Raw genomic sequence first — 19,670 nt, 5'->3', positions numbered from 1 at the left:
TGGCAGATTTTTTGCTTTATTTGTTTTTGAGGTTGGTGTTGTTTTTCAGGTATGTGGTGTCTAGCTCAGTTTATCCTCAGTGGGGGCAGCTATGTGTTCTGCAGTCACACCCCACAGCCTTTTCTTAGTCCTTTTACAGTCTCTTACTGTAGATTCTGTACATACTGCTCAGTCTTATGGGGTTTCAGCTAATTCTCACATAGTCTGTAGTAGTGTAAAATTAAATATAATTTAATGTGATTCTGACTCATGTCCTTGGAGGTGGGGGTCCTATAGACCTGTCACTCAGACTTAGTGCATTTTCCTGATTTATAGGTTTTTTTTCTTTTTATAGACAAAAAAATTAAAAATCTATCCTAGTTTTCATTCTTAGTACTTGATTTCCTATCTCCTTAGCACATAACACTCCTTGGTGTTTAGTCGCATAAAAATCATCATAACTCATCTATCCATATTGCTGGTTATTTCTTAGTGTTGTAACTCACAGACTTTTTGTTTTGTTTTGTTTGTTTTTTTCTGTTTTCCAACCTGAAATGAGAAAGTTCTCTTTCATATTATTCTATGGAATACTATTGCCTTTACCAATCATCCGTTGTCTAAAAATCCACCATTTATGGCCATTGTGATTTTGTGTGTGTGTGTATGTGTGTGTATGAATTTTTGCCGATTATTAGCTGCAACCCTTAAAATCTTACTGATTTTTATGTATGGATTAGACAAATTGAAAGGAAAGACTGAAGGATGACTCCAAAATCATCTGAAAGATGTAAGGATTTCAAATTTGTCCACTTAAAGAATAATTAGTCACAATATTTCTGTATATATCTATGTAGCTGAGTGTAATTGTGTGTAACTGAGTAACTGAGTAGCATTGAACATACAACTCTGTGCAGATTCTCCCACTACTTGTCTCTAGAGTTCTTCATCTGCAGGCTGCTCTCCACCCTTCTTTGACAGCAGGCCATTTGCTTGTGCAGTCAGGTTCTGTAGGTGCCTCATGTAAGTCATATTTGTATGCTTTTGTGTCTGGAATATTTCTTTAGCATAACATCTTTAGAGATCATTGTGTTGTAGTGTATGTTGGAATGTTTGTCCATTTCAAGACTGGTTGCCACTGTGTCACATTTCGGGTATTGTGCCATTGTTTGTGCATTTAGTTGCTGGTAGACAATGCCACTGTTTAACTATAGTGAGCATGCAACTATAAATATGAATATACTAGCATCTGTTTGAACCCCTGTTTGAATGTCCTTTATATCCAGAAACAAAGTTGCTGCATTATTTAAGAAAGAAAAATGCATGTGAAGCATTTGGTATGTTTTTAACTTGTGAGGATGCTGTGACTCAGCATGGCCATCAAAGCTTTGACACAGTTACCTTGTAATTGAACTTCGATGAAATATTCTTTGTATTTGCTTTTTCCTTATATTTTACTCTTCCCATCTTCTAATGCTCCTTACCCTTAGTTTGACAGTTGATATATTTTATTTTTAAAAATGCTGTATTTTGAATCAGTGGGTATGGCTCTTGTTTGATTCAGTAGTATTTCATCAGTATTTTGGAAGGGAAAAATAAAAGTTCATTTAATAAAATGAACTTGAAGATGTGTTAAATTGTGCTACTAGTTCAGCAGGACTCCCTGATAGCTATTATCTGTGGCTTCTTCAGTGTAAGATCCCTACATGTCAATCTGTGCTTTATTTATTTATTCTTATCTTTATATGCTAATCTTTGCTTTCACTCAACAAACTTGTGTTGGTGGTGTGGTACTTGGAACTCATCCATAGGTATGCTGTTAGTAGTGGCTTGGTTTCTTAAAAGTATAGTTAACGCCTAAGATAACAAGATTATACCAATTAGTGAATGTCCCCTGCAGAATTTGACAGGGTGGCTATGGACACATGAGGGAATGTGGCGAGGAACAGTGCTTATGGACTTGGACAGGACTCAAGGTGTGAGATCTCTACCATGGCTCTAAAGATTCAGACTGAGGAGGACGTCAGGAGGGGACTAGGGAAGAGTGGATCCAGTGAGGTTGAAAGCACATAGGGCACTCAGAGCCAATCAGCAGGTTGTGACCTTACCAAGTTATGGGTTTAGAAGCTGGTGGCAGCTTCGTGTGAATTGGGAATGAAACCTATGAGGGAGCTGGTGCTTAACTGTATCTCTACTGAGGAAATATCTCACCCTGTGCCACTTGTTGAACAGTGTCTCTTGGGTGGCTGGAAAGATTACAGGACTGTTTGATGTTGGTTTTGATTGCTGATTTGGGGCTACTGGACTCTTCTGGTAAAGCTCAAGACACAATCTAAGAAAACCACCAGGACTCTGGTGTGTGGTTGCTTACTGGTTTTTAGAAATGCTGTGTGCTTGTCTTCATTGCACTCTTCAGGGTTACAGCATGCAAACTAGTATTCTCTTTTCATCCATCATTCTTTTAGAAACCCAAGAGTTATGTACTGTGTGCTCTCTTCCAACTACATACAGAGTGTCATAGCAGACTCCTTCCTTCGTTCAGTTGCCTCTGACTTTTTTGTCTTGGTTGAGGAAGAAAAGGCAAGGCAAAGCATAGTTTATTACCCCTTCTACTTGAAACCAGGGAAATTTTGAGAGAAGTATGTGTTTCATTGCAGGTTCTGAGTTCTTTTTAGCAGAGGTTTATTTGCTATTAAGGACGTTGTACAATTTGAGGCCATGGAAATCGCTCAGTGGGTAAAACTGCTTACTATACAAGCATGCAGCCAGCGCTTGATCACAGGACTTCATGTGAAGGTGGGAGGAGACTAACTTTACAGAGTTATCTTCTGATCTTCATACACAGCGAATGACCCCAAACTCACACCATACACACCCATATAAAAACATTAATGAGAAAAGGTGCCAACAAGTTGTTCAGTCGAAGATCTGAGTTAGATCTCTGGCACCAGCATGGTAGACAGGGAGAACTGACCTAGATGTGTACATACTTACACACACAAAGTAAATAAATAAATAATAAATAAATAAATAAAATTGAACTTTATAAAGAAGAAAGTTGTAAAATTTGCAAAAAACAGTTTTCCTTTAATCCATATACTTTAAGTTTGCATTTATTCCATTAATTTGCATACTAGCAAAGGTATATCCTGTTCTCTAACATTGTACTCTGTTGCTCTGTTCCTTTAATTTAGAATAGCTGCTCCTCCTTGTTTTTCAAGACCTTGTTTTCAAGGAGAGGCCAGTTAGTACACACTACTCAGTTTTGTTTTGTCTAGTATTTCCTCATGAGGAGTCACAGCAGTAGCCATGAGTCCTTCTCAGACTCTCCAGAGGCACATGCCATCTCTGTGCCACTTTTTGATGGTTTGACTTTGATGAGAGTGGTAGCTCTGAGATTTTCCCCTTTGTGATGAATAAGTACCGTTTGGAGACACAGTTTGAGGCTACAGCACTCCCGTGTTATACTTTAATCTATTTCAGCATCTGTTGCTGGTTCTTTTATTGTAAGTTATTACTGTGATTGACAAATGACTTTAGATCTTTAAAGCAATGATTGACTTTACTTTAAAGAATTTATTTTAGTTCTAATCATGTGTGTGTGTGTTCATTTGCTCACGAAAACATAAGTGAATATAGGTGCCCAAGTTGGCCAGAAGAGGTGTCAGATCTCCTGGGGCTGGAGTTGTAAGAGTTGTAAACTGCCTGGTGTGGGTGCTGGGACCTGAACTCTAGTCCTCTCTGTGAGCACTCAGTGTCAGTGCTCTTAACTTTGAGCCGTATCTCCAGCCCCTCTTCACAGTACTTTTACTACTTGGCAAACCAAGATTACTAGTTAGCTTAAGTGTGAGGTATTATAGATTGTTTTCTGAATCCATATCAAGCCTCATGAATATGGGCAGTTTCCTAAATGGTGTGCTGGGTTGGGAAGGAGTTGCGTGCAATGTTGTGTACCAGCCTTGTGTTAATAATTCCACCTTGGCCTTGGTGAACTTCCTTGCTATGTATGTGTTCAACTACCTGAAAAAGCATTCAGAGCTGTTCCTCTAGGGTTTTAGAAATGGGGATTTTCTTTGAGGACACTGGGATTGTAGTTTGCTGTCTTCTCATTTTGCTGATTTAGAAGTTGAAAATTTAAATAAAATGCTGACTAGACATTTTATTTCAAGACTGACCTTTCCTGTCATACTGTATTGCAAATGAGATTGCTTTAGAAAAACTGTTTCAGCAGATGTGAAGATAACATTTTTCTCAATTGTTCTTTTACTTTGATACATATGTAAAGCTTTGTTCTGATATTGTGTTAAATGAATTCTGGTCAAAAGAAAAATGAGTAATTTATATCTTGGATAACTGAAAGGACAGCTGGGTCATGATTGCTATTGTGACACAGATTCAGAAAGATGCCAGTGCTGTGCCCACTTTTGGAGCACCCTTCAGGAATGTCCAGTCAAGAAAAGCTTTGGCAGAAAATATTGCCATCTTTAGATTTCTCATATTCATCCTTAGTCCAGTCACTGTGATGATGAGATGGGATTTTAGAGAAGTGTGAGTTTGGGGCAGAAACCTTCTATGAATAGAGTGTATGTATGCTTGGTAGGTGTCCTTTTGAAATTCAGGTAGATTGGTTTTTAATAACAGCACCGTTTGCTTTTCTCAAGAAGCAGTGACTGGGACCTGCTGATAAAGCCTTTGCTCAGAGGCACAGACCCCAGAGTTCTCAAAGCCCTTTCCAGCCATAGGTGAAGCTCATTTTGATGTTTAACATTTAAAAGCCTGTGAAGCGAGTAGGGCAGCATCAGTTTTGAGAAAAATGAAGTTAAAAGTAGAACCATGTCTGTGAATAGACCTTGAAAACATCCCTCAAGAGAATATGTCAAAATTAGGCTGTTGGTGCGCTCTCATTGTGACACAGCAAAGCATGTAATTTCCCAGAAATGTGCCCCTCACATTTGTGATGACTGAGTTCGTATGGGATCTGGTTTGGGGGAAGAGGGTGACTTCAGTGTCTGTGTCCAAGCCTAAGTAAGCTGGGCTGTCGTTTCAGGGTTTGCTATGTAGCTGCAGACTGGTCTGAGAATGCTCTTCCTGCCCCTCTGCCCATCCCATATTTGTGTTACACTGATGAAGCCGATAAAACTTGGGGGAAAAAGTTTCTTTCTTTAAACTCTGTTTGTGGCATGACTAAACTGACCCTGACTTGGCAGGACATTCTGTTCATTGACTGTGATCCTTGAAAGTAACGTCTTCCACCTTTTACCCTCAGCTGTCACCTGACGTTCTCATCCTAAGGCACACTTCAGTCATAGAGACCCGTAGAAGCAAATTCAGTGCGAAAGCCTGAATGTCAGCTGGAGTATTACACATTGTAAAAAGGACTTTCTTCTAAGCATCTTTTAGCTTGTGGAGATAAAAGTCAACTTCACTTGGTAGTAAAGCAATGTTCCTACCTTCAGATGAGTCACTGCTCCTTTAACTAAATATATTCCTCAGATATGCTTCAGTCTATCTGTCCAGTGTCAAATGGACAAAATGGGCCGGTTCCTATTTTCATAAATACTCTTTTGGGAGAAAATATCGTGAAACTAAATTTCTGAGTTAAAACTATTCATATTCAGTGCTGAACAATATATTCCAATTAGCCATTATAAAAATATATTGCTAGAACATCCAGCCCTGCTAAAGAAGGTCAGATCCTTTCTTTAGTTATAAATATTGCAATTTCTGGCATCTGAAGAGTGGGTAAAAACAGTAAAAATACAGCACACACACACACACATACACACAAGTAAATGCATCTTTATTCCAACGAATATTTTACATTTATGGAAAGATATTGTTGCAGTTAGCCAGAGGTATGTTTGACAAATGCTGTCAACCATGAGTTTTCTCTAAAAGCAGGACATTTTGTGTGGGTATATGCAGATTCTGGCAAAATTTTGTGTCTTAAATACTATTGTGCCTTCCAGTCCTGACTTTTTCTTGATTGACTTCTCTTAGCACCATTTTCTTTTTGGTATATTTCACTGGTAGATTGGCAGTAGGAAAGAGGTTAGGGCACTGGGGAGAAAACACCTTCTCAGGGAATGGGCTTTTGCTGCTAGGCAACTCTACCAGCAACTAGTGGAGGTGGGAGCTCTGCCCTTTGGGTAGTATGTGTCTGCTAAGGATCATCCAGGACTGAATACTTTGGTCATCTCTCAGTATTTTTCATTCTTAGACATTTCTCTGTGTTATCCTCTTGTCTGCACATAGTCTGGGGTGCTTTTAAAATAGTAGCCTTAATTTTTTAAAAGCCTTATTCTCCTTAACTCTAACAAATAAGTCAGTTGTTACGTGTAGAAGAACGTAGCACAGAGCATGGAATAAGCATTGTCTGACCTGGTGAGGGAAGGACTGGGTGAATTCCTTTACATTTAGTTTAAAGATGTTTTCCTAACCATAAAAATCCTGCAGCTTTGAAGACAGAGCTTGTTGGCCTCAGAAAAGTAAGACTGGTATTTAGCGAAGGGCATCTCTCTGTGTTTTTCAGGTGTGCTCATTCACATCTCATTACATTGTGGATGCTTTCTTAACCTCTGGGGTCTGGCTGGGTGTTCACCTTGAATGGCACTCCTTATGCACTGTCTTAATTATGTTTATCTGTGCTTTTAACTAACCTTAAAAAAGATTTCAGATGTTACAAGTCTAATTAAAGAGACAGACAAAGCACAGTTTATACTGTAGATTTTTTTTTTCTGCAGTTCAATTAATCAGCATGTTTTCTCTTTTAATTAAAACCATTTTAGTAAATTAAAGCCCACAGCAAAACACATATATAATTTGTTTGTAATTAGCTCTTAATTGGTGGTAGTTGAAGCTTAGCACCCTTGGTTTCTTTCTTCATGATTGCCATTTTATTAGCAGCCAGTCATTAATTAATCTTTTTCTAATTAGCTTATAAAACTGTTGATGGCACATTATTGTAAATGTGATTTTAAGTTCAAAGCTTGTTAATAGGCTTTCTTACTTAGAAGAACAGAGATAAAGAAATTGCTGAAAACAGTACTACAGTTCTTTCAAAAAACTGTCTTTCTTATGGGGGCTGTGTAAAGCATCTAACAGCTTATGGTTAATTTTTTAATGCCTTTTTCCTCTTTATGAATGGAATAAGTTGCTTGAATATAAATGTCAATATCCAGCAGTAGTTTCAACAGTGTAACGTTTTTCCTTTTGTTTAAAACACTGTAATCTACATATAATTTGAAGTTATTAAAACAGGCATTATGTAAGCCATTTTACTATTAAAGTTGAGTATATGGGTTATATCATACACATATGTATATGTGTATCTATTTTCCTCGTATGTTTTAAATTGGGATTTGTTGGCTATGATTGAAATAAACAGGCAGGAAATTATAGGTTATTATAAAAGTAAATAAGTATATATTTAGTTGTACATCTAGACACTAATGTGGTGTACTATCGTAGGCAAGCATGTCAGCCTGTGTATGCATACACTCTTCAAGGTGACAGTGAAACAAGATGCAATAGTATAAAGAGAAGAACTTGATTGAAAAGTCAGTTGAGTGATGAGGTAGGCCATAGCTTGGGCTGTTGTCAGAACTCTGGCATCCCAGGTGTGGCCATGGAGAGAAAGACCAATGTGACATAAGCTTCTAAAGTTTACTGTGGCAGAGACACCTTAGGGTGGGTTTGTGTGAAACCTATTAGCCTTGTTAACGTCCTTTCTTAAAATACACTGGCATCTTAGCTGTTTTTAAAAATCAATTATTGCAAAGTTTTGAAACTTAATTTTAAAACACAACAGACTGACTATTGGAAATGTGTTCTTTGCTCTTGAACTTTGTGTGTTATTTCAACTTTGACTGTTTCTTTGCTTGTTTTTCAGAAGGCATTTTATGATGGCATGCGAGAGACACTAGAAAGGGATAGCTGACAAGGAAAAAATTAAAAATTGGATAAAAAGTAAATGAATAATGTCATATTACTAAAAAGATGAGAGGCTAATTTGTGCCGACTTTTTGCTAATTTTGTTCAAGCTTCAAAATGAGGAGCTGTCACCCGTTCTGTGTAGCGCTGATGACAGTGCCAATGATCCATGAAATAAGCTGCCGCTGGCTTTGTTCTGATAAGAATGAACAAATCTGCACAATGTTCGGCTCCCAGAATCTCATTTTCATACTTGCATGCAGGCAAAAAGAAATAAGCTGTTTGCAGGCTTGATTAATCAGACATTGGAGGGTTTTTTGTCTCTTTGATCTCTTTCGTCTCCTAGGTAACTTGCTTGACATTAATGTTGAGCTTGAGTAAAGACAATCAGGAATTGTCGACCAAACTGATATAAAAATTAAAGACCTTAACACTTTAAGTACTCCAGTAATGGTTCCGCTTTACTTCAGAAAACATCTGTTTTCATTTAATTAAAGAACAAAAGAGAATGGCATAAATATTTTTCATAGAGACCTATTATTCTATAAAAAGTTAAAGTATGATAATTGGTATTTTAAAATAAGTGCCTTGAAAGTGTTCGAAAGGGAGAAAAACTTCATGACTCTGTACAAGCTAGTAATTTTGAGATGACTAAAATATTTAATAAAATGGATAAGCAGTTTATAGCTGTGTTAAATTAAGCTGTTGGAATCAGATGATGCTTCAAATGATTATCAGGAAACTTTATGGCAACATTTGCAAGAGGTACTAACTTTATTTTGAAGTTTTTTTTTCCTAATCTCCACTGTGTTTATAAGGACATGCCATTATATCTATTTTATGACCCAATATGATTTACACACACTGAACCTGTAAAGTTGAAAGGAATTAAAAAAATGTCGCGGTGCATTTGCTTGCGGTTGTGCAGACGCCTTCCCAAATCTTCCAAGTGGCTGTAAAGATGAATGCCTCAAGGGTCCAGCCAGGGCCCTGCTTTTCCAACCAGCTAAAGCCCTTATCTTAAATCCAAGCAAAGTACCATTAATCTTTTTGAAAGACCTTTTATGGCTTTTAATATATCCCAAATTAGAACATTTTACACCCTTGGTTCCTGAAATATGGTGATAAAAAGCCTTTAGAGCTTAATTTTCCTTACCGCATGCTCTGACCAATTTGCAGTTCTTTGTGATAATGTTTAGACACCTTAATTAAAATGCAGCAAAATATTGGATGTTCTATATGGAAAATGCTGATACTTTGGCTACACGTACAAGAAATTCTGTATGCATTTTTTTTCATTAAAAAAGTCTTCTCACATTGTGTTACTATAGTTATCTGATGACCCCAAACTGGTTTTTTATTATTATTTTTTTTATTTAATATAAAAGCCATTGAGCAAGCTTTTGGGGTGTTTACGTTGGCCAGGGAGATGAATTTTTTCTTTTATAGAAGTGAAAGGGTAATTCTAGTCTGCCTATTTTATTTGTTTGTCATAGAGATGTACAGCACATTATTCTTTTATATCCCGAAACTCAGGTTTGTCATCTTGACTAAAAAAAAATGCTTCTTCTGGATGGGCTCTTCATTAAAGGCCTTATTATCCTTTTGTATTTCTAGATATCCTTGTTTCGTTTCTTTCTCCACAGAGATAAGTAAAACATATTCATTTAAGCATGCAAAGGTCAAAACTACGATAGATTTTTACCATGCATAAAAACCAAAAGCCTTTTTTTTTTCCTTTCTGTAAACACACAGTACATAGAGCAGCCTGGTTTTAATGTTTATTGGTTGAGTGAAGAACATTCCATTTAGCCTGGCCCTTAGTCTAAAGTGGGTAGAAAACAGCCTTTAGGAGCGTTGTATGGAAATGCTCCTGGGAACGGGGTTTGGAGTCCACGATGCAGCATGAAGAATTCTTAAAAGGTTGTTCTGTGCCTTTATTGTGCTCTCTCTAACTTTATCACAATGCTGGCAATTCTGTTTGGCTTTATTTTTAGCTTTGTAAGAATACTGGAAGCATTTCCATTTGGCTGTGGTCAGGTGTAGAGTCAGGTCTTTGGAGCATCTTGACTTGTCTATATTATATCTCGGCAACTCAGACTAGGAACTTCGGTACGCTAATAATATAGATCTGTAGCTTGGTTTTACAACAGTTTGGGAAAGAACTTTCACTCATGGTAATGGTGTATAGCAAATATGGTTACCATCATATTGTTTCTTACCTAAGGTAGTTACTGAATTTAAATATAATTCAGAGTAGCTGAGGTAAATAGGCCTTTGACCTGGGGGAGTTAGTAAACTGTATCACCCATCACTGTTTTATTTGGTTTATTGTATAAGTACCATTGCTAGCTGATTGCACCACTGGGGCATCACTTGGTTTGTAAAGTAAAGGGGTGAAATTAACAGGGAAATACAGATATTCAGGGGATGGGGCAGAGATTGTCATCCACATGAACGTTGTCATCTTGCTGTGCATCTTAAACATAGGTCACAGCTGCTTTTTGTGACAGAAGAGAACTTCTTGGGTTCACTTAGTGCTCCTCAGGTGTTCAGTTTTATTCTCCTACTTCTCGGCCCCCTTGCATTTAGCTGCAGCTATGTGATTAACTCTGAACAGAAACAATGCCTGTGTTACTTTATGAGCCAATACAAGACCCTCTGGTTCTGCCACATTCTGGTACCACAAGATATATGAGGGCCCTGCCTGTTCTCAGGGACTTAAGTGAAACAAATAAAAGTTGAGCCATTGCTATATGTAGATTCATTTGACACTACACTGACCACTGCACTAACCTGAGCAGCAGGTGCTAACTTAAGTTTTCTGTGTGTATGACAAGTGCGTAGGGTTTCAGTGAAGGAAATGTCATCTTAGTGAAAAATGACATCACAGCACCTTCTCTGAGTCCCTTTTATCTTGAGGTATAGTGACGCCCGCCACTTGATTAGCCTTTAACATTTTTAAAATCTGTGTGTGTGTGTGTGTGTGTGTGTGTGTGTGTGTGTGTGTGTGTATGTATGTGCACATATACGTTCTATGGTTCAGGTGTAGGGAGAGAATAGCCTCAAGTATTGGTTCAGACTTTCCATCTTGCTTAAGACAGGATCTGTGTCATGGTCCCCTGCCCTGCCCTGCCCTGCCTCACAAGCTGTGTGTTTTGCCCTAGAGAAGGTGTTTCTGAGTTTTAGATCTGCCGAGATCAGCTGAGAGCTGTGTCAGGCATTGCAGATTTCACCTTCCTAAGTTGACATCTTGTTCATGAGCTCTTCAGTTCCTACCATCCCTTCCTATGCTGCCAAGCAGATCTCAGATTTTGTTAGGCTAACTTGACAGGCTGCTTATGTGTCCTTGTTCTATAAGTCTGCCTGTCTTCTAATACCTGTTTAGTTGAATGAAAGGATAGGAAACCAAAGAAACATCAGAAAGGTTGAAAGCCTGAGTCTAGCTCTGTCTCCCCGAGTGGCCTGGTGCTCACTATGCAGCTTTGCCTCACTGCATAGTATCCTTTTATTGAGATTCCAGGTGTGTCCCACCATGCCAACCTGGCTTCATCCCACTTCTTAATGGGTTTGAGTCACACACACAAACACACACACACACACACACACACACACACACACACACAGAGAGAGAGAGAGAGAGAGAGAGAGAGAGAGAGAGAGAGAGAGAGAGAGAGAGAGAGAGAGAGAGAGAGAGATGGACAGTTTACATTAAACTTATGTACCAGTATTGCTGCCTAGGGATGCTTCTTCGGAAATGCCTTGCAACTTGGTGAGTGCTAGAGAAGTGCGGAAGCAGAGACTTACAGGCTGAGCTAGAGAAGGCATCTATCTGGGTTGGGGTTCATGTTAAGTGAGTCTTGTAGGGCAGCAGTTAGCAGTCAGAGAAGCCTGAGCAGGACTGCTGCCCAGGAACAGCTGGTTCCTGGAGTCCAGCTTCTCTACTTTCTGAATCCCCCTATATTCTTTTCTCTCTCAGAGAGTTAAAAGCTGTTGCCCATCATGCAGAGTGTATTTATGAAGTAGTAATTAGCTTCCCCATGTTTCATTAATCCCATCTGTGACTGCCAATCAGAGCCTCTGATCAGCGTGAGATAACTGGTGTGACCATACTGAGCTGCTGTAATTCTAGCCCAGAGCAAAGAGAGTTGACGTCTCTGTCAGTCTGTTTTCAGCCTTATCAGGGCAAATTCCTGCTCAGCCTACAGAGTTGCTGAGGGAGCTTGAAGGGTCTCATGACTACTTTAGTGGACCTTGAAGGGTCTGAGTTTGGGAAGGATTTCTGTTCAGGAGATGGGGCAAGTAGGACAAGAGGATATTTGGGTAGTGGAGAGAAATCAAGGCCATATCTATAGTTTTTTTTAATGCTTTGTTCAAGGGGCCTGAGCGTAGGATTTCTTATTTTTAGAAGTGGCTTCTGAACTATGTGCTCCCAATATTTTGTACTATTATAATTCTTGCACTAGCTAGAGTATTTCTTTTCTCATTTTTTCCCCTTTTTTCTTCCATAATTCTTAGCTCGGTGTAAAAATTGCCAAAGCAATTGCCTGCCACAAGTTTGTTAAAGCCAAAAAGGAGGCTGAAAATTCACAGGCTGCTCGAAAGAAGAAGAAACTGGCATGGGGGTAAGTTCACTTAAGACCTGTGTCCTGGGCTAGAAGAGCTGGCTCAGCATTTAAGAGCACCAGAGTTCAGTTCCAAGCACACACATGGTGGCTCACAACTGTGCAGTTCCAGGGGATTTGATGTCCTCTTCTGGGTTCTGTGGGGACTAGACATGTGTATTGTAAACAGACACATGCAGGCAAAATAACCAGGCACATAAAATAAGAGTTTTTAAAAGTTGGAAAAAAAAAAAGGAAGAAAGAAATGATTCTGCTTGACTTGATAGGAATTGTGGAAAGTCTGCTCATCCATGGTGTCCAGTTTGTGGGTTGCTTACCCAAGGTCTATGTCTCAGTAGTTGAGAGGCTATAAATATGGAGACCTTGCCTCAGCCAGTGCTGTCTGCAAAAGTGTCAATGCTTGGGGCGCTTGCTAAACATGTTACTTTAGTAGAGTATTTTATTTTAGAAATAAGTTGAGATTTTTATGCTCTTCATTTTAGGTTTGAAGCAAAGAAGAGATGGGAAACCAAAAGCAACATGGGATATATGTGACCTTGCAGAGTTCTTCAAGACATTTATTTATAGGCTGTCATGCTTCATTTGCTGAAAAAAATTTTTCTGCTTAGGTTAAATATGTCAGGAAATTGATAAAGACAGAAAAAGATAAGCATAAAACTTCAGAGCTGATTATCATCCTTTTCAGTCTTTTTTTCTCAGAAGTTTTTGAAGGAAAAGAATTTTTTTATATTTGTGTAAGAAATTTTAAGCATATATACAAGAAAAAAGGGTAGGGTTTTATTTATTTGTTTATATAAGCATACAGTTTAAAATCAGTTTTGTGTTTGATCTGTTTGGTCTAGCATAGCCAGTGACTTGGCTTCCTTATCTGTTCTTAGCATGACTGTACTTTTTCTAGGATTGTATTTTTAAGATTGGCTTTGTTTATAGTGGATTGATCATAAATAGAATTTTCAATTGTTACTAATTTTACAAATAATTTTAATTACTGTAATGCTTTAAAAATAATTACTGATTCTTTTTTAGAGGTAAAATTAATATTACTTAGTAACAGTAAAAGCAGTTGATTTATTTTTTTTGTGTGTGTGTGTAATGTCAGTGGAAATAATTAGAGTAAAAGATGGACATAGTATCTGGAGAATGATTTAAATTCAGATTTGCTTAGAAAATGCCTTTCTCCATATCTCAACCATGTCATTCTCTATGATTATTTATGAAAAGGAAATGGTCTGATTGTGCTAGACAGACAGTTGTAACTCAAGATAACATAACTTTGGATTGTCTTGTTTTGGATTGGCTTGTTTGTTTTACACCCCCCACCCCCACCCCACCCCTGTCACTCCTTGGAGGATGGAATGAATTAATGAGACAAAAGAGAGAACTGATACCTGGGAAGTCATTGTCCTTAGGTGTGTGTTTGTAGTCCTAAGGGAAAGAGGCTTTGGAAGTCTTTTGATAACTGGCAAGGCCGTGTGTGGATATGTGGAAAGTGAGTCATGAACATGGTTAAATCCTTTAGACTTAAAGCATTGTATTAACTGATGGTGATATGTACATTTTCGCTCTATGAAGAGTAAGTGAGTAATTAAGAGCCAGCGTATCGGGGGCTGGATAGACAGCTCAGTGGTTAAGAGTGCTGAATGTTCATCCAGCGATCCTGAATTCAGTTCCCAGCAACCACATGGTGGCTCACAACCATTTGTAATGGGATCTGATCCCCTCTTCTGCTGTGTCTAAAGATAGCTACAGTGTACTCATATAAATTAAAACAAACAAAAAACCCAGGAAGCCAATGAGTATTTAAAAAAAAAAAAAAAAGTAGTCCAAATATCAAATCTTAGCTTCCTTTAGTTGAGAAGAACCAGTGGACAACAAGCAAGGCCTAGGGAAGTGGATATCCACTGACCCATCTTAATGAAAAGATATCTTCATAGATGTTCCTGAGTACTGTTCACCTATAGCGACCTACTTTGGACTCCTAGTAGGTGAATATGTGTTTAATGATATAGGATTTTTTTTTCCACCCACTATACACTTAATTCCTAGTGTGGATAGTTCTGTATGTAAGGCCCTAGAACATGAGTTCTCCTTGGGACTCTGCCTTAATTTTGTATTTCCTTACATTTACTTCTATAGGTCTAGTGACTTCTGACAGTGTATTTTCCATTTGTTCAGTCTTAGTAGACTGTGACTCAAAGTCTAATCACCAAAGCCCTATTTGTCCACATCAGTGCTGGCAGTTTGCCTCTCAATGCCCATTCTAGGGTTTGTTTTGCTTTCTAAGATATATTTATTTACATCTTATGTATATGGATGATTTGTCCGCACGTATGTTTATGTACCATGTGTATGCCTGGTATCTATGGAGGCCAGAAAAAGAGGTGTCATGTCCGTGGAACTGGAGTTATGGATGATTGCAAGATACCATATGGCTCCCCAGATCCTCTGGGAGAGCAGCCAGTGCCCTTAACTTCTGGACCTTAACTCTGTCAGTCCCACATTCTGGGACTGGCTGTGTCTATGGGGACATTTTAACTGAGTGGAGAATAGTCAGTCAGGTCAGACAGAGAAGGGAACTCAGTTGGCATGAAGTCACATCTCCCAACTTCCTCCTCTTGTGGGCGTGGAATGTAGAGAGTTTTAAAATACACTGCAGTTGGCCAGAAAGTAAGAAGGAAGGATTGAGCAGGGAAGGGGAATGGTGCTTTTGTGCCTATCTGCTGGTCTCTAGTTTGGTATTAGTTTTATCTGGGATGAGCTTTAATATAATTTATAGATACTTTCTACATTAGAACAATAAAATGGTAGCATTATCCCTAGAATACCAGTGTTGCCCGAAGAGTGTAGTCATTTGTCCTTCCTGTTCTGGCCACATTAAAATAAGGGTTCTTCGTGGATTGGTAATAACCTTGGTCCCTGGAGCTTCAACTTGTCCATTTACTACGTCCAGAACACTTGAATTAGATTAGTAATGTGATTGCCAGTTACTGTTGAGTGAGATTAATATGTTTTAGGCCACTGGTATGGCATTATTGTAACATGATTTATTGTCTGAGTACTTGAGGCCAGAACGGCGTACTGAAGAACAGTAATTTCGAGCTTTACTGCTTGGTTTTGAGAAGTAAAGTTGGTAGTGCATTCTTGTTTAGGAGCCCTCAGGGTGTTTCTGATTTCAGCAGAACATTCTATTTCTTTCACCAAAAGGAGAGCTTGAATATGTAGTCTCAAGCTTGCTATAATTAGTTCTGATGACAGCCAAGACTGTAAATCAGTTAAATTCTGACTTCTGCCATTGATAATAAATCTCAAGCACTTATCTTGGGGACAGGCAGATGAAGGACGGGTAGGCCTCTGGCAGAAATAAAGTGCTGTTTGAATGTTAGGTAACAACTATAAACCTCACACTTAAAATCTGATGCCACTTACACTTTTTGTCTAAACTGTCTTTGAAGTACTTTAGTAACTTAGGTTATTAACAGCTGAGGAGAATCCTTGTTTGTGTGTGTGTGGTGTGTGCCTCTGCGTGCCTGGGCATTCTTCTCTAGTCCTCTCTACCTCATTTGAGATAAGGTCTCTTACTGAACCTGGAGTAAGGCTAGAGCCTGTCAGGCAGGACTGCACATGGCCATGCCTGGCTTTTACATGAGTTTTGGGATCCAGGCTCAGGGCTTCCTCTTTGCACAGCAAGTGCTGTTACCTACTGACTCATCTCTCCAGCCTAAGAAATAAAAAGTCTTAAAATATGAATGTATTACTTTCAAAATGTCTGCATTCATTTTGTTAGGGGAAAGTTAATGGCTATGCTTTTGGAATTATATATCTTAATAATTAAATATGTTATACAAGGCAATAAATTGATGTTGTATCGGGTTCCATTTTGAAACATGGTCATCAAATTCAGGACCAACTGATACAATTTAAGTTTTTCATCTTGGCAGAAGTTGCCTATTTTTAGTTTCTGGCAAGGGTAAAAATACTTTGCATGTCAATTTAATGTTTTTTAAAGCCAACAGTTTTATTTATTGGCTTAAAAATTTCATTCTACTAAAGTCTTAGCTCTGACTTTGATGAAATAAATAGCAATACTTGGACAAAATGTGCAAAATCTTTTTCCAAAAGCAGATGTAGATTGGTATTTATGGCATCAGTGCCTTCTAACCTGGTAACAAGCCTACAGTGCTCTGTAAAGCTAAGAGCTTTACAGACTCAAGGAGCAAATATTTTATGTGCCTTTCCTCACTCACCATGTATATGTGTGTGGCGTGCATTTGTGTGTATGTCTATATTCAGTTCAGCTAGTTAGCATGACTGAGAATCCCATCTTTATCCCCTGAGTGCTAGGAGTAGATGGCCACTATGAATGCCCAATTTTTATGTGTATCCCAGGGATCTGAATTCCAGGCTGCTAACTGGCAGCACTGCACTATCTCCTCAGGTCACTTGATTTAGTTTTATTTTGAATTAATCAGAACATGTCTATATTTTTCAAACTTAATGTTATCCTAGCATAATGAGGCATTTTATTAATGTATTTGTGTACTTTTAACATTTCTTAGTGATTTAAAGAATATATTCATTTTTTGACAGTTTCATACATTATATACAGTGTATCTTGATCATATCCACCCCAACTTTCCCCTCCCATTCTCTAACATGTCCCCTTCATCTTCATCTACATAAAATAATGACAATGAGGATGATGATGATGATAACCTACTGGGTCTTATTGTGCTGCCTACACATACAGGGGTGTGAGTCCTTCCACCAGAACTTTGATAAAAATCTACAAATGATCCCTACCCCAAAGAAATGACCTCATCCAGCACCCATCACCGGCCAATAGCTCTTCAGCTAGGCGTGGGGCCTCATGAGCTTCTTCCTGCCTGTGTTGACTGGCTTGAGGTTGTGCAGGCCTCATGTGCACTGCCCTCAGTTCTAGGAGGTAGCATGTGACAGCATCCTCCTCGTCGCCTGGTTCTTTCTTTGCTTTAGTTTCCTCGGCTACAATGTTCACTGAGCTTTGAACACATGTTCTTGATCTTTATACGATACTAAAGTAAACAGCCATTTTCCACGTTGGAGATTCAGTATGGTTTTGATAAGTATGAAGAGCTGCATTCTTTAGTCTGTATTGTTTTATTCTTTTCCTTACTGTCGACCTTGAAAGGAAAACTATCCTCACATACATGTTAGTGTTGGCGCTAGAGCCAGCAGAAGAAGCCCTTGAGCTCAGTGAAGAACAAGGCAGTAGCAGATTGTGATGGCCATGAAGAAACTAGAGTCACTCCTCTTTGTTCTGCCATCGATCCCTTTTGCTCATTGGTGAGTGTTCTGCAGGTGTTTGTGGCTGTTCCCAGGGTGTCTTCAACTGTAGTAATGCCCTCTGAATAGCTTCTTGCCCGCTGGCTTTGGTGAATCTGATCTCTGGAACCCAGCTACACACCCTGGTGGGACAGTTTATGAAATGCCACAACGTACCGTATGTTTTCAGATCTTCTTGTAAAATTAAGAAGTGACTGAGGCATAACTGGATTTTATTGGTATTAGCAATCCCTTTTTAAACTCAAGAAAAGAACGGTAAAAACTTGTAAGTGAGATGGCACCTTTAAGCATTGGGTATTTAGTATCTGTCTTCCATATTCAGATCAGACTTCTTAGGGTGATAATATACAGGAATGAAAAGGGGGAGGACTGTGCTTCCACTCCCAAATGCTCCTGTGCCAGGTTTCTCCCTGTGTCCGTCTGATACCACTTGAGCAATTGCTACCTGCCACCTTCTGAGTTTGTGGGCCGCCTCTTGTTAAATTGCTCTAAGGGGCTTGCTCAGTTCCAGGTATGAGGATGGAATGAGGTAATCCTTTCCCACCTCTCATTTCTGAAGGGTGTGTCTGTCCAGTTATTACTTGTTCATTGAACCTGGAGCTTAAGAAGCCAACTCCAGTACAAGCTGTAATTATTGATGTCTGTTTTATTTTCATCTGCAAGTTCTGGCATTTGATCAAGAAGTTAATATATCGCTTCATCTCCAGGCTAAATGTCTCAGCTCTCGAGGTTTTATTATTTGATGGATAGCATACAATTATGACTGCCCAGAAAGAAAAGTGTATATATTTGTAAAGTGGATGATACTAGAAGTAATTATGAATGTCACAGGGAGTGGTGAAGCCGTGAAGCTTTGAGTTTCTTTGAATTCCTGCCCCAGTAATATCTGAGAAACATTGCTTGAAATCCTCCTCACTGTTAGCTCTGAAGTGATTCTGGTGCACGCAAGGATGAGTAAATGCAATCTAATAGGAAATACTATAGACTAAATCTTAGACAACTTGGCATTTACATAGTTATTAATGACTCAGTTTTGTTTTGTTTTTTGTTTTTTTCTTGAACATAGAGAAATAGCCCAGGCCTACAGACTGTAGCTACTGGTCATTTGTCACATGTCCCGGTTCCTAGCTGCTATAGTTGCTGTCTAGCTTAATGACTGATACTCTAGTGCTCATGGGGAATGAGTGTGTTAATGCCCTCACTTTCCCAGCTTGCATTGGTGGTATATAACTGAAGAATGAACATACTGCTTCATACATTCCTTTGTAATTTTAAGCTGGGAGTTTCTCCTCAATGCTATTAGCGGGTCTCTACATTAGAAAGGCTGTCTTAGTGCCTGTCCATGTTAGAAAATTGTCATGAATGTGTCTTCCAAAATACAATAACTCAAACACAGTGGGAGTTGGTGTTTTGTTCACCTGAGGAGCAAAGGTTGGTTCTGCAACCAGGAGCCTCTGTTCCATGCAATCATTGAAAGATCCAGGTTGCCAGCAATTTTCTATCTTTACTTAGGAAACCTAAGTGTCACCAACTTAATCACCCAGAAGTTACAACAAGGGAGACTAGGGAATGCAGACTGCTGTTTTCAGGAAGAAGAGGAAATTAACTTAAATGAGTGGCTGGAAGCATCTGTTGCATTGCCTCTATCACACATGACCATGCTGTGGTGAGATAAGCTTCGCTGATATGAAACACAGACTATTTGTAATTTGATACAGTCATTTTCACTCAGTTGTGCTGTCAAAGCTTTGTTAAAACATCCTTTTTGACAATGTCGCGTGTGGTGGCAGGATAGAGCAAGTGCGGAATGGGCAT

At 38.8% G+C, this 19,670-nt stretch overlaps 1 protein-coding gene across 13 annotated transcripts in view; it reads left to right on the top strand.

Annotated features, from left to right (window-relative positions):
• Positions 1-15,355, top strand: part of Fam204a (family with sequence similarity 204, member A) — a 29,558-nt gene extending 14,203 nt beyond the window's left edge. For 6 of the 13 annotated variants that reach the window (NR_152391.1, NR_152390.1, NM_001358273.1 and 3 more), the window contains 2 exons: positions 12,427-12,533; positions 13,016-13,917. Coding sequence is in view for 11 of the 13 variants with exons in the window: in NM_001358273.1 (NP_001345202.1) it covers positions 12,427-12,533; positions 13,016-13,067 (159 nt within the window). In the remaining 2 variants the exon portion in view is untranslated. Of the gene's footprint in view, positions 1-12,426; positions 12,534-13,015 lie in introns of all 13 variants that reach the window. The other 7 variants (XM_006527444.4, XM_030251127.1, XM_017318307.2 and 4 more) reach the window with 2 other exon arrangements.
• Positions 15,356-19,670: the final 4,315 nt, after the last annotated feature.

The sequence above is a fragment of the Mus musculus genome, chromosome 19 (assembly GCF_000001635.26).
Source record: "Mus musculus strain C57BL/6J chromosome 19, GRCm38.p6 C57BL/6J".
Lineage (NCBI taxonomy): Eukaryota > Metazoa > Chordata > Mammalia > Rodentia > Muridae > Mus > Mus musculus.
This window is presented reverse-complemented; position numbering and strand designations above follow the sequence as displayed.